This window comes from Leopardus geoffroyi, chromosome B3, assembly GCF_018350155.1.
Source record: "Leopardus geoffroyi isolate Oge1 chromosome B3, O.geoffroyi_Oge1_pat1.0, whole genome shotgun sequence".
Classification (NCBI taxonomy): Eukaryota; Metazoa; Chordata; class Mammalia; order Carnivora; family Felidae; genus Leopardus; species Leopardus geoffroyi.
In genome coordinates, this window is record NC_059337.1 from 5,054,159 (window position 1) to 5,068,762 (window position 14,604).

The 14,604-nt window shown below is 46.3% G+C and overlaps 1 protein-coding gene across 1 annotated transcript in view; it reads left to right on the plus strand.

Moving 5' to 3' along the window:
• The window catches only part of IQGAP1 (IQ motif containing GTPase activating protein 1), a 105,178-nt gene that overhangs the window by 73,718 nt on the left and 16,856 nt on the right, over nucleotides 1-14,604 (plus strand). The window contains exons 19-29 of the mRNA XM_045452271.1: nucleotides 4,174-4,344; nucleotides 5,039-5,122; nucleotides 5,214-5,285; nucleotides 5,380-5,449; nucleotides 5,820-6,028; nucleotides 7,518-7,673; nucleotides 7,898-8,061; nucleotides 9,020-9,244; nucleotides 12,548-12,688; nucleotides 12,779-12,863; nucleotides 13,957-14,189. Of these exons, the coding sequence (XP_045308227.1) occupies nucleotides 4,174-4,344; nucleotides 5,039-5,122; nucleotides 5,214-5,285; nucleotides 5,380-5,449; nucleotides 5,820-6,028; nucleotides 7,518-7,673; nucleotides 7,898-8,061; nucleotides 9,020-9,244; nucleotides 12,548-12,688; nucleotides 12,779-12,863; nucleotides 13,957-14,189 (1,610 nt within the window). The remainder of the gene's footprint in view (nucleotides 1-4,173; nucleotides 4,345-5,038; nucleotides 5,123-5,213; nucleotides 5,286-5,379; nucleotides 5,450-5,819; nucleotides 6,029-7,517; nucleotides 7,674-7,897; nucleotides 8,062-9,019; nucleotides 9,245-12,547; nucleotides 12,689-12,778; nucleotides 12,864-13,956; nucleotides 14,190-14,604) is intronic.

Here is a 14,604-nt window from a genome sequence, read left to right on the forward strand (position 1 = left end):
GTGAGCCGCTAAGTTTGTGGTGCTTGTGTGGAGGAGCCACGTATCTTGTCCTTGATGAGCTGTTGAGCACTTGTGACATTACTTGGTTCTGAGCTCATGCTCATTAAATTGGAATTGTCTAACAAACGTTAGAGAGGACAAGGTATTGAAGGGAGATGTTCTGAGCTCCTATAGGTCATAGTTAGACATATTTCCCCCCCTCCTTATTTGATTATTTTCTTTTACAGATTTGAATTTTTTTTTTTTTTTTTAATAATCTCTACCCCCAACATGGGGCTCGAATTTACGATCTCAAAATCAAGAGTCAGACGCTGTACTGACTGAGCCTGCCAGGCACCCTGATACACTTATTAACAGGCACAAAGATTCCCGGAGAGAGAGGATGGTAAAGGCCATCTGTTTCTGTTGGGCAGTATTTCCCAGGTCCTGTGTAGAATAACTAGTATATCTACATGTGTAAAAAGCGAAATGGTCCTGTTATTCAGAACGCCTGTCAGAAGGATGAGTTTCTGTCTTGTGTTTGAAGTTCTCCTCTTACCTCCCTCATGTTTGACCTTTTCTGTTAATGATTTCACCGTGATGGAATGTAATGAAATCCCTTGAACTCTGTGTCAAGTGGGATATAAAGTTGTATCAGAGACTGTCCCCTCCTGATGTTCCCAGTGTGTGCACGCAGCTGGGAACTGAGTACTGACTGCAGGGGGAGGCAGACAGACGCGGATGCTCTAGAAACAGTAACATAGAGGCTACGTAAAGAAGCAGTTAATTGTGCTCTGGACAAAGAAGACACAGATAACATTTCAGCGGGTGCGGAAAAGAGGAAAGGACTGTGTGGGGAAAGGCATCGAGGACCGGAGGAACATGGGCCATTTTACAGGAGGATGAGTGGTCCTCGTCCCGTTAAGCAGCCTGTGGCCAGGGTGGGGGTGCAGGTCAGGTCAAGTTTCAAAGCCCTAATGTGTTGTGTTAAGGAGGCCAGACTGCATCTTAACTTTTTTTGAGTCATGCGCCTTTGATTATTATATATATTGTTGTTACATATATAATCATATTACATATGATTATATTGTATTATCATTAACCTCCACAGAGACACGCCTATGTAGTGTTTTGTAGATGGACCTAACTAGAATTTTTTTTTTTTAATTTTTTTTTTTTTTTTTTTCAACGTTTATTTATTTTTGGGACAGAGAGAGACAGAGCATGAACGGGGGAGGGTCAGAGAGAGAGGGAGACACAGAATCGGAAACAGGCTCCAGGCTCTGAGCCATCAGCCCAGAGCCTGACGCGGGGCTCGAACTCACGGACCGCGAGATCGTGACCTGGCTGAAGTCGGACGCTTAACCGACTGCGCCACCCAGGCGCCCCTAACTAGAATTTTAAACCAGGAGGGATGTTGCTTCACTTTAGTGCATGACCTAGCCTCCCTAAAAAAACCCCAAAAACATAGTGACCATCAAATTGGATTCTCCCGCTCTCCATTTCCTGCACTTTCAGTGAATCTGGTTTCTTTTCTAAAGCTTACTGTTCATCCTGTCCCTGATTTCATTCTCCCCGTTCCTCACACACCTTGTACTCCTTCTCCTCTCTCAGTTCTGATTATTCTGACATGTAATCTGGATCTGTGCTTTTCTGAATTCAGTGTGTTTGAGTGAGAGAGGGAGAGATGGGCGGGAATTCCCCAGGGATCTTGGGTAAAGTGGAGACCGATTCTGTGGGTGTGAGATGAGGCCTGAGAATCTGCATTTATGACCAACTCCCAGTGATGCTGATGCCGTTGGTCTAGGGGTATGCTCCTAAGTAGGAGCCCGCATACATAATCGTGGCGTTTTCAGTGCAAAACAAAACAAAACAAAACAAAACAAAACCACAATATTTTTAAAGCCTATGGAATATTCCTGATTTGGCCTTGCCTATAAATTTTTCATGTTTCTTCTTGCTGAATGCCTTCTGACTGAAGGTCATTCTGCCTCTTGCTAATTCATTCTCCGTTACCATTCACTTCTTTGCTCACAGCAATACGGTTTCCTGTCCAGCTTTTACTTTAGTAAAAGCTTTAGAGCATATCGATAACCTTTTCATTGCCGAGTTCAGTTAGGAGCTGTCCTCGTATTTGACCTCTTACTCCGTTCTCTTCCTTGAACTCACAACCCCCTGAGCTTCTTCACTACGCTTCTGTTCTGCTTCTCCCACTTCTGAGGGCCCGTCTTCATCTCCCTTGCTGCTGCCTTTTCTGTCCCTCCACTTGAATCACATCCGAATTCCACTGGCTTCCTTCTCTTCGTCTGCGTGTTCTTCCTCAATGGCCTCATTCGAGCCCGTGGCTCCAGCTCTCTCCATTGTGCTTGTGAACCTCAGGTCTTGTACTTCCAGACTGCAGTCCTCACCGCCTGCTCTACCTTTCCATTTCCAATCCAGAAGTTCAGCAGACGCCTCTAACATAGTCTCACAGAAAAACAGGCTGAAATGGTAAATAAAGGTATATTTTAGGGGTACCTGGCTGGCTCAGTTGGAAGAGTGTGTGACTCTTGATCTCCGGGTTGTGAGTTTGAGCCCTGCGTTGGGTGTAGAGGTTACTTAAAAATAAAAAAATCTTTAATGTTTATTTTTAAAAATTTTTTTGAGAGAGAGAGAAAGAATAAGCAGGGGAGGCACAGAGAAGAGGGGGACAGAGGATCCCCAGTGGGCTCTGTGCTGACAGCAGACAGCCTGCTGCAGGGCTTGAACTCACGAACCATGAGATCATGACCTGAGCCAAAGTCAGACGCTCAACCGACAGAGCCACTCGGGTGCCCCCAAAATAAAAAATCTTTAAAAAAAAACCAAAAAGTGTTTTTTTTCTCACATAAAATAATTCTGGAGTCAGGTAGTCCAGCAAAGGTGTGGCGGCTCCAGCATGCCATCTGTTCCCAGGGTCTGTCTTTCTCCTCTGTCATTCTCAGCACGTGGTTTCCACTCTCAAGGACCCTGTCATCTGGAATGATAGCTTGGAGCTCCAGCCATCCAGTTACCAGTTCAGGCAGGAAGTAGGAAGGGAGAGAGAGCAAAAAAGGCCTGATGCCAGCTGTCTGTCTGTCTGTCTGTCTCTCTCTCTCTCTTTTTTTTAATGTTTATTTTTGAGAGAGTGAGCGAGCACAAGCAGGGGAGGGGCAGAGAGAGAGGGGAACACAGAATTCCAAGCAGGCTCCAGGCTCCGAGCTGTCAGCACAGAGCCCAACGTGGGGCTGCAACTCACGGACTGCCAGGTCATGACCTGAGCTGAAGTTAGACGCTTAACTGGCTGAGCCATCGAGGTGCCCCTCTCTGTCTCTCTCTTAAGGAACTTTTCCAAAGGTCTTCACAGACTACTGCTAACACCCCAGCTCATGTAGTCTTTTAGCTGCACATGTTGTTGGCCAGAGAAAACATGCCGAGGCTCTAAGATCAAGGAGAAGGGGAACGTGGATTAGGCAGGTCACCAGGTGTCCTCATCGTTCCTGCTGCTGCTGCCGCCCCCACTCAGAGCCGGGCCACCTCTCACTTGCATCGCAGCAGCAGTGTCCTCAGTCACCCGCTCACGCGGCCCTGCCAGCTCCTCTGATAACAGTGCTGCTTGTCTAAAAATAAGTCTGATGGGGGCGCCAGGCTGGCTCAGTCGGAAGAGCACGTGGCTCTTTATCTGGGGGTCATGAGTTTGAGCCCCACATTGGGTGTAGAGTTTACTGAAATAAATATTTTTTACAACTCTGATGGCTTTATTCCTCTTTTGAAAGTTTGCTGGTTCTCTGCTTGTGGTCGCAGTCCATACACTCCAGGCTACCTTTCTAGACCATTTGCAATCTGGGCATTCCCCTGGTGTCCTTCCTCTGCTCTGGCATTCCAGGGGCCTCTGGGACTTGGTACCCAGCCCTGTGTTAGCACCTGCACTCTGTCCTCTTGTTAGCAAGCACAGTTCCCGGCAGTCAGTGCTGGGTGGGTGAGTGAGTGAAGGAGATCCCATAGGAGGAAGCAAGATCGTATGTTTGTGACTTTTATTTTTTGGATGGGAGAACAACTCGGCCTTTCGTTCCCACTGCCACTTAAAGATCTAGGACAGACTTAGAAAGCCGTGAGGGTTGGCGTGTACGCTGTGGATGAGAGTTTGTGTCCATTTTCTCCTATGTATGTCTTCCCCTGTGACTAAATGTTTTTCAGAGCTCCATCTCTGGGGTGACTGCTGCATACAACCGAGAACAGCTTTGGCTAGCCAACGAAGGCTTGATCACCAAGCTGCAGGCTTGTTGCCGCGGGTACTTGGTTCGACAGGAATTCCGATCCAGGATGAATTTCCTGAAGAAACAAATCCCTGCCATCACCTGCATTCAGGTATCCCAGCGTCTGTTATACAGATGGCAAGTGGGCTTCTAGAGCAGGGGTAATGAGTGGTCAGCTCTCGAGATCAAGTGGGCTTTTTGCCCCCTGACCCTCTTCTTGGTCTCTCCCTTTTTTGACAAGTATTTTCTCTTTGTTACTGCTACAGTCAGAACGGTCGGAACGTGCTGGGTGGTTTTAGGGGTGAGCGGTCCAGTCCAAAAGCCGTTCTTGGGCACCTCATTATCTTCTAACACTGTTCCTTTGTGTGAGATTTGAGTATTGAGGGAAACAGCTGTGGTATTACTACAGTGACAGGGCAGCCTGGTGTCCTGGGAAGAATTCGGAATTACGAGTTAAGGCCCCAGCATTTCCGGTAGTGGTGAACCCTGCTGAGTTTATTTCCTTGTCCGTAGATGGGAATACTAAAACTTCTCTTCCTCACCTGATTTGTTGTAAAGAGCCAGTATGGGGACCTGTGGGGGTGCCCTTCAAAGGTGGGAAGTGCTGCACTAACGTTAGGAGCGTGGAAGTTAGCGTGCTGTCCCGGCAGAGGCACGACCCACACCCTCATTCCCCAGCACTGGAGGGCGTGGGCCTTTTAAAAGCTTCATCATGAATCGCACACAGGTAGTCTATCAAGATGAGATTTTAACATCCTCTGATCCTTGGGAAGTAATATGTCAACTGTAATGTTTGATGGTTTCAGTCGCAGTGGAGGGGATACAAGCAGAAGAAGGCGTACCAAGATCGCTTAGCTTATCTGCGTGCCCACAAAGATGAAGTTGTAAAGGTATGGTAGCCCGACAGGGATTCTCAGTGTGGGGTATGAGTGATATGTGTTGAGAAGGACTGTTCTCATTTCCAGGATCTCTTTTCCACAGATTCAGTCCCTGGCAAGGATGCACCAGGCCAGAAAGCGCTATAGAGATCGCCTGCAGTATTTCCAAGACCACGTGAGTACCCTCGGTGTGAGGACCGGTAGAATTAGTTTTGCTGTATTGTTGGTGGACAAGCGAACAAAGGAATTTCTTCTTCTTTGTTCCTTAGATAAATGACATTATCAAAATCCAGGCTTTTATTCGGGCAAACAAAGCTCGTGATGACTACAAGACTCTCAGTGAGTAACTGTGCTCAGCAGACAAGAGTTGAGGCAGTGGTTGAGAGCCATCGGGTTCTGGGTATTCTCCGCGGATCTCTTTTCTGGTCTTACAGGCAAGGCTTGGGGGTGGGGTGCTGCTTGTGACGTAAGCCCCTTTGCTAACCCCGTGGCTTGACGTTTTGTTGCTTGCTGTGTCAGCCTCTGTCGTGGCGTAGCGGTAGCATGACCAAGAACACTGTACTTGCTGACTGTCCTTGCACATCTCACAAATAAATAACTTGAGTGTGAATAGAGTTATTTTTTCCAAACAATGCTGACATTTCCTCAAGATTTAGAACTTTTGCTGGTAAATCTATCCCGTGTCTGACACATATTTTCTTTCTGTCAGTCAATGCTGAGGATCCTCCTATGATTGTGGTCCGAAAATTTGTGCACCTGCTTGACCAAAGTGACCAGGATTTCCAGGAGGAGCTCGATCTGATGAAGATGCGAGAAGAGGTCATTACCCTCATTCGTTCTAACCAGCAGCTGGAGAATGACCTCAATCTCATGGATATCAAAATCGGGCTGCTCGTGAAGAATAAAATCACACTGCAGGTAGGCCCAGCGCCATCCATGGCCTTGCCCCCCCTGCCTCCCCCATTCTGACCTGCAGAAGGGTGGGCGCTGGCTTTCTTCTCAGCTAATGCCATACATTCTTTAAAGTTAACATGAGAAATGAAATAATTCTTTAGCAGAATTTAAATAGAGAAAAGAAGATAAAAACCATCCCATGATTCCACCACCCAGTAATCATTTTGTATCCTACATTTTCACTTAATATTAGAGCATAAAGTGCTTCCCATGTGATAAGTAGTCATACATAATTTTTTAATGTTTATTTAAAATAATTTTTTTAATGTTTATTTTTGAGGGAGAGAGGGAGAGACAGGGAGAGGGAAAGAGCGTGAGTGGGGGAGGGTCAGAGAGCCAGAGACACAGAATCTGAAACAGGCTCCAGGATCTGAGCTGTCAGCACAGAGCCCGACATGGGGCTCGAACTCAAGAACTGTGAGATCATGACCTGAGCCAAAGTTAGACGGTTAACCAACTGAGCCACCTGGGTGCCCTTAAAATGTTTTATTTTTGAGACAGAGGGAGAGAGCGAGTGAAGGAGTGGCAATGAGTGAGGGGGCAGAGGAGCCAAAGTGGGCTCTGTGCTGACAGCAGCAAGCCCAGTGTGGGGCACAAACTCACAAACTGTGAGATCATGACCTAAGTCAAAGTCAGATGCTCAGCTGAGCCACCCAAGCGCCCCATCATAAATATTTTTAATGGCAACAGCTATTTAACATTTAGGTTGTTTTTCTAGTTTGTAGTACAAATAACCTTACAGTTAATGTCTCCGTGAATACGTAGTTTTTATGGTATTTAATGCTTTCCTTTAAGATAGATTCCCAGAGGGGCGCCTGGGTGGCTCAGTCGGTTAAGCATCCTACTTCAGCTCAGGTCATGATCTTATGGCTCATGGGTTTGAGTCCCAGGTTGGGCTCTGTGTGACAGCTCAGAGCCTGAAGCCTGCTTTTGATTCTGTCTCCCCTTCTCTCGCTGCCCCCCGCCCCCCCCCCCCCCGCCCCAGCTCATGCTCTGTTTCTCTCTCCTTCAAAATTAAAAATAAACATAAAAAAAAAAAAAAAAAATTCCCAGATGTTGGGTTTCCTGAGCCAGTGGATATTTTTATGGCTCAGGTTCTTTTCTCTTTTCTCTTCTCTTCTCTTCTCTTCTCTTCTCTTCTCTTCTCTTCTCTTCTTTTCTTTTCTCTTTTCTTTTCTTTTCTTAAGATTTTAAGTAATCTCCACACCCAACATGGGGCTTGAACTCACGATCCCAAGAACAAGAGTCGCAGGCTCTACTGACTGAGCCTTCCAGGTGCCCCTATGGTGTAGGTTAATAGGGAGGTGGAGGTAGGAGTAGACTGGTGTGATGAAAGCAGGGTACAGTGTCGTGATTCTAAAATAGTTGATGGCATCTGCCAATGCAGCAGACCTTCCTGCAAGTGTTTTGGGGGCTTTAGTTTTTTGATTTACATGTGTGTTTTTGTTTACAGGATGTGGTTTCCCACAGTAAAAAACTTACTAAAAAAAATAAAGAACAGTTATCTGATATGATGATGCTAAATAAGCAGAAAGGAGGTCTCAAGGCTTTGAGCAAGGAGAAGAGAGAGAAACTGGAAGCTTATCAACATCTGTTTTATTTATTACAGGTGAGTGGTTCCTGGAGTTGGTATTGTAGGCTTTGGCTTACTTTCCCACAAGAAAATCTTAGCCATAAATCTCAGAGTATTTCTCATTTCCACTGAGGGGTGAGCAAAAGGCTGTCTTCTTTGTTCCTTATGCACACTCTAAACCTTTAAGTTTAAAAGAACATGAATATTTGTGTCAGCCTTTATATTATCTAGAGAGTACTTATCTCTTGGTTTTATTTCAGACCAACCCCACCTATTTGGCAAAGCTGATCTTTCAGATGCCCCAGAATAAGTCCACCAAGTTCATGGACTCTGTAATCTTCACCCTGTACAACTATGCGTCCAACCAGCGAGAGGAGTACCTGCTCTTACGGCTCTTTAAGACAGCCCTCCAGGAGGAGATCAAGTATGAACAGACTGCTACTGGGCATGGAACCCTGTCCCACTGCCATCCACACTCATACTTTGGGATTCAGGCCTCCCCGTACCTTTGCTTTGAACTCAGTTAACATTATGATCTGTGCGAAATACTCCAGAGAAGCTCCCCCCGACCCCTGCTTTTTTTTAAAGTTTATTTTGAGAAAGAAAGAGTGTGAGCAGAAGGGCAGAGAGAGAGAGGGAGAGAGGATCCCAAGCAGGCTCTGCGCTGTCAGCACAGAGCCTGATGTAGAGTTTCGACTCACAAACCATGAGATCGTGACCTGAACCGAAACCAAGAGTAAGAGGCAGATGCTTAACCAACAGAGCCACGCAGGCGCCTCGAGAAGGTTCTGCTTTTTAAGTCACTAATATAAAGTGTTGCTGCTTTGAGGAAGTGGTAGAATAAGAGATTTGCTAAAGCGATTTTAGGAAGATTCTATATTAAAAAAAATTTTTTTAATGTTTATTTTTGAGAGAGAGAGAAACAGTGCAAGTGGGGAAGGGGCAGACAGAGAGGGAGACACAGAATCCCACGTAGGCTCCAGGCTCTGAGTTGTCAGCATGGAGCCCAATGTGGGGCTCAATCCCATGAACCATGAGATCCTGACCTGAGCCGAAGTCGGATGCTCAACCGACTGAGCCACCTGGGCACCCCGGATGATTTTATATTAAGATATGATTTTTTAAAAGCTGATCCGAACATGAAGATTTCACATTTTTATCTAAAAAAGTACCCGTTCATGTTCCCATGATTGAGTTTGCAAGCAGCAGGCTGTCCTGGGTTTAGGTCAATGTCAGTAGATGTTTCTAGAGAAAGAGCACATACCTCTTTCCTTCCAACTATTTCTTTTTCTAGGAGATGGGGTCTCTAAGTAGGAACTTGATCTTTACATTGATAAAGTCTGTGATTATTTTAAAATGAATTTGTATTTGATGTTTTATAGGTCAAAAGTAGATCAGATTCAGGAGATCGTGACAGGAAATCCTACAGTTATTAAGATGGTTGTGAGTTTCAACAGAGGTGCCCGGGGCCAGAACGCCCTACGACAGATCTTGGCCCCTGTTGTGAAGGAGATTATGGATGACAAATCTCTCAACATCAAAACTGACCCTGTGGATATATACAAATCTTGGGTTAATCAGATGGAGTCTCAGACAGGAGAGGCAAGGTATGGTAACCATAACACCCTTTTCTTTTGTTTCCATTATTTTGTTTTTTTAAGCAGCTAACTTTTGATTTATAAACTGATAATTATCCAAGTAGTTTTTCCCTAGAAACTTCTTAAAATGTTGACCTCATAATTCATTCACTTATTTGGCAAATATTTACTGAGTGCTTGCTATGTGCCAGGCATTGTGTTAGACATACACACAATAATGGATGAAACAGGCAAGCTCTCTGCCCTCTGTTCATTGTTATTGTGTGGGAGAGACAGGTACATAGAAATGAAATCACAAATTGAGAGTTTTACATTACATTCAACTATAATGGAGGGTACAAGACAGAGCTAACTTGGGTAGAGTGGTTGGGGAAAGCCTCTCTGAGAAGGTGAAATTTCACTTAGCTGAGGCCTGAAGGTTAAGATCGTGTCAGTCTTGCCGAGAGCTGGCTGCAGAGTATTCACGTCTGAACGCTCTGAGGTGGAAGGAGCTTGGGGGTCTGGGACCTGAAGGGACACTGGCCGGACTAGAGATGCAGTCAGATGGGACGCCTTATCTGAGGGAGATCAGTGGGTCTGGTTAAAGTGGAGGAGCTTGGCGTGGGGCTGCCTTGGAGTACTGGGAGTGGGCTGGACTAGCTATGTCAACGTAACTCAGGGGACTTCTCTGCTGGGGCAGTAGTTTGACCACCAACAGCAATGCCTCCAAAGAAAGGTGTGCCAGTAGAATGAGGGTAATGCTGGAAAAGTACAGTTCAGAGAGGCAGCATGTTTCTGGTTTTATCTGGTTTGGGTGAGCAGTTTGGTCCAGGGTGGTTCTTCCTGGTGGTCGTGGAGTCAGGTTAGATCGTGTGCAAAGATCTCTGGAGCTTAGGAGTGGCTGTCTGTATCCCCGCTATCCGGAGTGTGGTCTGTGGACCAGAAACCGGAAAGCACCTATGGCTCTCTCTCAGCACACTGTGTAGTTCAGCCGGTGTTTTTCCTAGCCAGGCTTCCTCAGTGAGGGGAGCAGTGTGTCGATTATATCCTGGCCCAGGCTCCTTCCCTTCTTGGACTGATTTGTACACTGGCACCAGCTCGCACTTTGAATGGTGCTGCTCGGTATGCCACTACTTTCCGGGGACCTGGCCCCCAGGCAGAGAGGAAGGTGCACTCTGGATAGAGAACTGAACGCTTTGCTGACTCCGAGAAAGGGCTTATCCCCTATTGGGATCATTTGGCACCTGATCTGTGTCTCAGTACTGTGCCAGTCTGTCACCAGGAGGCAAGTTATTGCTGGGTGTGATGAAAAGTCCATTTGTGTTTGGCCCTGTGCACCTGAGGCTCAAATCTTGGAATGTGGTAGGCCGACCGTAGGACTGGACCGGGAAGCTTTGCCTGCCGCTCGAGCCACCCCTAGAGGACAGGCCACCCCTAGAGGACAGCCCCGTGGACACTGGCTTGGGGGTACTGAGCTACCCCTTCTCACAGTGCAGGAGGCAGTCCATTTCAGGTCAGAGCTCCACGAGGCATGTCTGAGGGTTTTTCCCTTGTGAGTACCTGGGAGAAACTGGTGTCTTATTTTGTTTTTCCAAAAATGGAAATTGATTTCAACATATTTTTGTGCTGCTGCTAACTGGGGGGTATAAAGGTGCAGTGGGAGCCCGTCCTGTCTGCAGGTCTCATGGATCCTTGAGCTTCGGCCAAATATGTAGCAGGCTGGGACCTTGCCCCTCTTGGGAGTGTTCGCCTCTGAAATCTCAGAAATTTAATATTCTCTTCTCTGCCCACACTCATTGTGTTGAGCACCTTTATTCCGTTTGCTCATTACTACGTTTTATAAATGTCATCTGCACATAAAGTTACAAATTTTACTGATATAAAAATGTATAGAACATATAATTTACAAATAATAAAACCTACAATACTCATATAAATTCCACATAGCCAGTTGTTTCAAACACAATGTTTTTTATTGATTTTTGCTCAGTTCTTTTGTTGGTAGTCTATATTTGTAATTCAGCCACAATTTGACAAATGGTGTTGTATCCCTATATGCTTGTATCTGTTTGTTATTGCTCCTGTGACAAATTCCTACAAACTTAGTGGCTTAAAATGACAGAAATGTATTCATTCCCTAGTGGTTCTGGAGACCAGAAACCCAAAATCCATATCTGTGGGCTGAAAGCAGGGTGTCGGCAGGGGTGTGCTCCCCCTGGCCGCTCTGGTGGGAAAACCGTTTCCTGTCTCTTCAGTTTCCAGTGGCTGTTGCCATCCTTGACTTGTGGCCGGACGGATCGCTGTGGTCTTCCCCTGCGGTCACGTGGCCTCCTCTTCTGTGTGTACCAAATCTGCCCCTGCCTCGCTCTTGTTAGGACACTTGGGATTGGATATAGACCACCCATATAATCCAGGACAATCATTACTACCCTTTGACCTCACTGACGGCACGGGGACCTTGACTCCCACATTTCATTCTTTTGTCTTTCAGCCCCTCCTGTCCTTCCCAGTTAAGCCTAGCACGTCTATTTTCCTGCCGCTTTGTTCGGACTCGGTGCCCTCCCCTGAGGGATCTTGTCAGCTCCTCAGGCTCCAGTTCCTATATGTAACTGTCACTTCCTTCACCAGTACCTAGGACGTCACCAGGTGCCACTGGTTGTGTCTCCCTAGTATCTCTCATATCTGTTCCCGTGGTCTGCACTGCTGCCTCCTTGCTCATGACCTCATGATTTCTTGATCGGGCTGTGGCACTAACCCATCTCTTTCATCAGTGGCTGTCCATCTTTAATTCATTCTTCACGGTGGGTCAGAGAAATCTTCCTCAAATTCAGATCGCCTGTCTTTCAATGGCCCTCGGTGACTTCTAGGAAAGTGCAGACCTCTTAGCGTTACGTATATTATGTACAGCGCCCTCCACAACCTGGACTCTCTTCACCTGCTCACTTCTCCTTCTCTTCCTTTGCTTTACATTTGATCTTCTTTCCTGGAAGACAAGTTTTTCTCCCGTTTTCCTGAGTTCAGGTGTCCCTTCCTGTTGGTGTGTGTCTCCCACCAAACTAAGAGACTCGGAAAGCTGTCGTGTCTCATACCCCCTTTTTTTTTTTTTTTTTTTTTTTTTTTACCCTAAGGGCATATCATAGTGCATGGCACATAGTTCTAGACAGTCAGTTCACGGCTAGGACCTGGGTTCAAATTCTGACCCCACTATTTATCAGCTCTATGAGTATGAGCAGCTTCACCTGATCTCTCTGGGTCTATGAAAGACACAGTCCTGCCTCAGGCTGTTCCTGGCTGTTGGTCTAACGCATTTGGGGATGATTTTTGCTTTCCTAGCAAACTACCCTATGATGTGACCCCTGAGCAGGCTTTGGCTCACGAAGAGGTCAAGACACGGCTAGACAACTCCATCAGGAACATGCGGGCGGTGACGGACAAATTCCTCTCAGCCATCATTAGCTCTGTGGACAAAATCCCGTGAGTGCCATCAGTTCTGACCCACATAGGTCCCGTGTTACTGCCCTTCTGCTCCCCGGCTGCTCTCATTAAGTTTTGTCCATCCCACAGTTACGGCATGCGCTTCATTGCCAAGGTGCTGAAGGACTCGTTACACGAGAAGTTCCCAGATGCCGGTGAGGATGAGCTGCTGAAGGTAAGAATCTGAACGCTGGCACCGTCCTTGCCCGTTCAGGAGTCCTTTGAGGTAAAAGTTAGAAAACGAGGCCCAACCTTAGACCTTCAGGAAGTGCGTGAGCATAGTTTCTGGCAATAGCTCGCCATCGGTTGTGAGCTCTTGAAAGTAATTGTAAATAGTAAATGATGCCTCTCTCAGTACCTGTAGAGTTGCTTTATTGTTTGGCACATAGACCTCAAACAAGTAGACAAGGTGGATTTTCCTGTCTTCAGATCAATTTCTCCAAGTCCTGTCTTTTCGCTGAAGAGTTGCTCCCTCTGCTGGTAGCTGGGCGAATGGCAGCAAGCACCATGGTTTCTGCTAAGGCTGTTACTGATAACTCTTTCTTACTTGGCTGTGCTCCTCCTTCCCCACCTCCCCCCACCTTAATCTGAACGCTTTTTTCTTCTCTCTCCTAGTTCTGTGCTTTCCTACAGTGAGGCCTCGATTCTAGACTTTCTATTCAGGTGAATTAAAATTTTTTTTTCTTTGAATGAAACTCCAGGGGAAGTGCTGTGACTGTCCTTGAATCCTTCTGTGGAGGAGATGTGTGTTGAGTGACTTTAATTTCAGAGGCATGAACTTGTCCACCATTGAAGTCTGCAGCATGAGGCTGATGGGGTTGGGCAGACTGCACTGTGCTCACTGGGTCGTTAGCTATGTCTGTCAGTTTCTCTGAACGAAAGCCCGTCTCCGTGAAAATAAGCAGTAGTGCACGTGGGTGACAGCAACCTGTTTGCTGCCATGATATGTGAGCAAAGGATGCCCTAAATCCCTTAGCAATAGACTTTAAGTCTGTCGTTTTTACCTTCTGAGTCTGCTCTTTCGTTGTAGTGATTGTCAGTTCTGTCCTTATTTTCTTTTTCTCTGCATCCAACCAAGGGATGTTCGGTTGTTTTAGGTTCAGACCTTGAAAGAAAGTGTGTGTGCGTGCATGCGTGTGCGTGTGTGCATGGTGTTTATTTTTCCTTACAGGACTGCCTTTTCTGGTTTTCTTTGCTAGCAAAATCATTTGTGCCTTACTGGGTGCAGTGGTTTTTAACACCCATCTTTCTTCTTCGTCTGTTCCCAGATTATTGGTAACTTGCTTTACTATCGATACATGAATCCAGCCATTGTTGCTCCTGATGCCTTTGACATCATTGACCTGTCGGCAGGAGGCCAGCTTACCACAGACCAACGCCGGAACCTTGGCTCCATTGCAAAGATGCTCCAGCACGCGGCGTCCAATAAGATGTTTCTGGGAGATAATGCTCATTTAAGCATCATTAATGAGTATCTCTCCCAGTCCTACCAGAAATTCAGGTAGGGGGAAAGGAACAGGGTACTTGAAAGGTCCCATGGGCATGTTTCTCTCTGTGAGTGTCCGGACAAGATTAAATACCAGAACTTAGCTTCCCCGGGACTCTGCCATATCGAGGGATACATGTTTGATGTGCTCAGAGCCCTTGGAGGTGATGAAGAGGGTTTTGAGCCGTTAAAATGTATTCCGCTGACATAGACTGCACTTAACATAAAAGCAGTAAATCCTCATTTGGCACGGGTTACTTTGCACTCAGAGAAGAATTGGAGAGTGCCTTTAATATTTGTAAGTTAAACAGCCAGTTGTGAGTTCAGGGCATCGTCTCAGAGATAAAGCTGGTTTGCCTAACAGCTTGGGTGTTTTCAAACTGCTTTAAATTATGGTTGAGCGGTTCTTGTGGGTGGAATTAAATTGGGT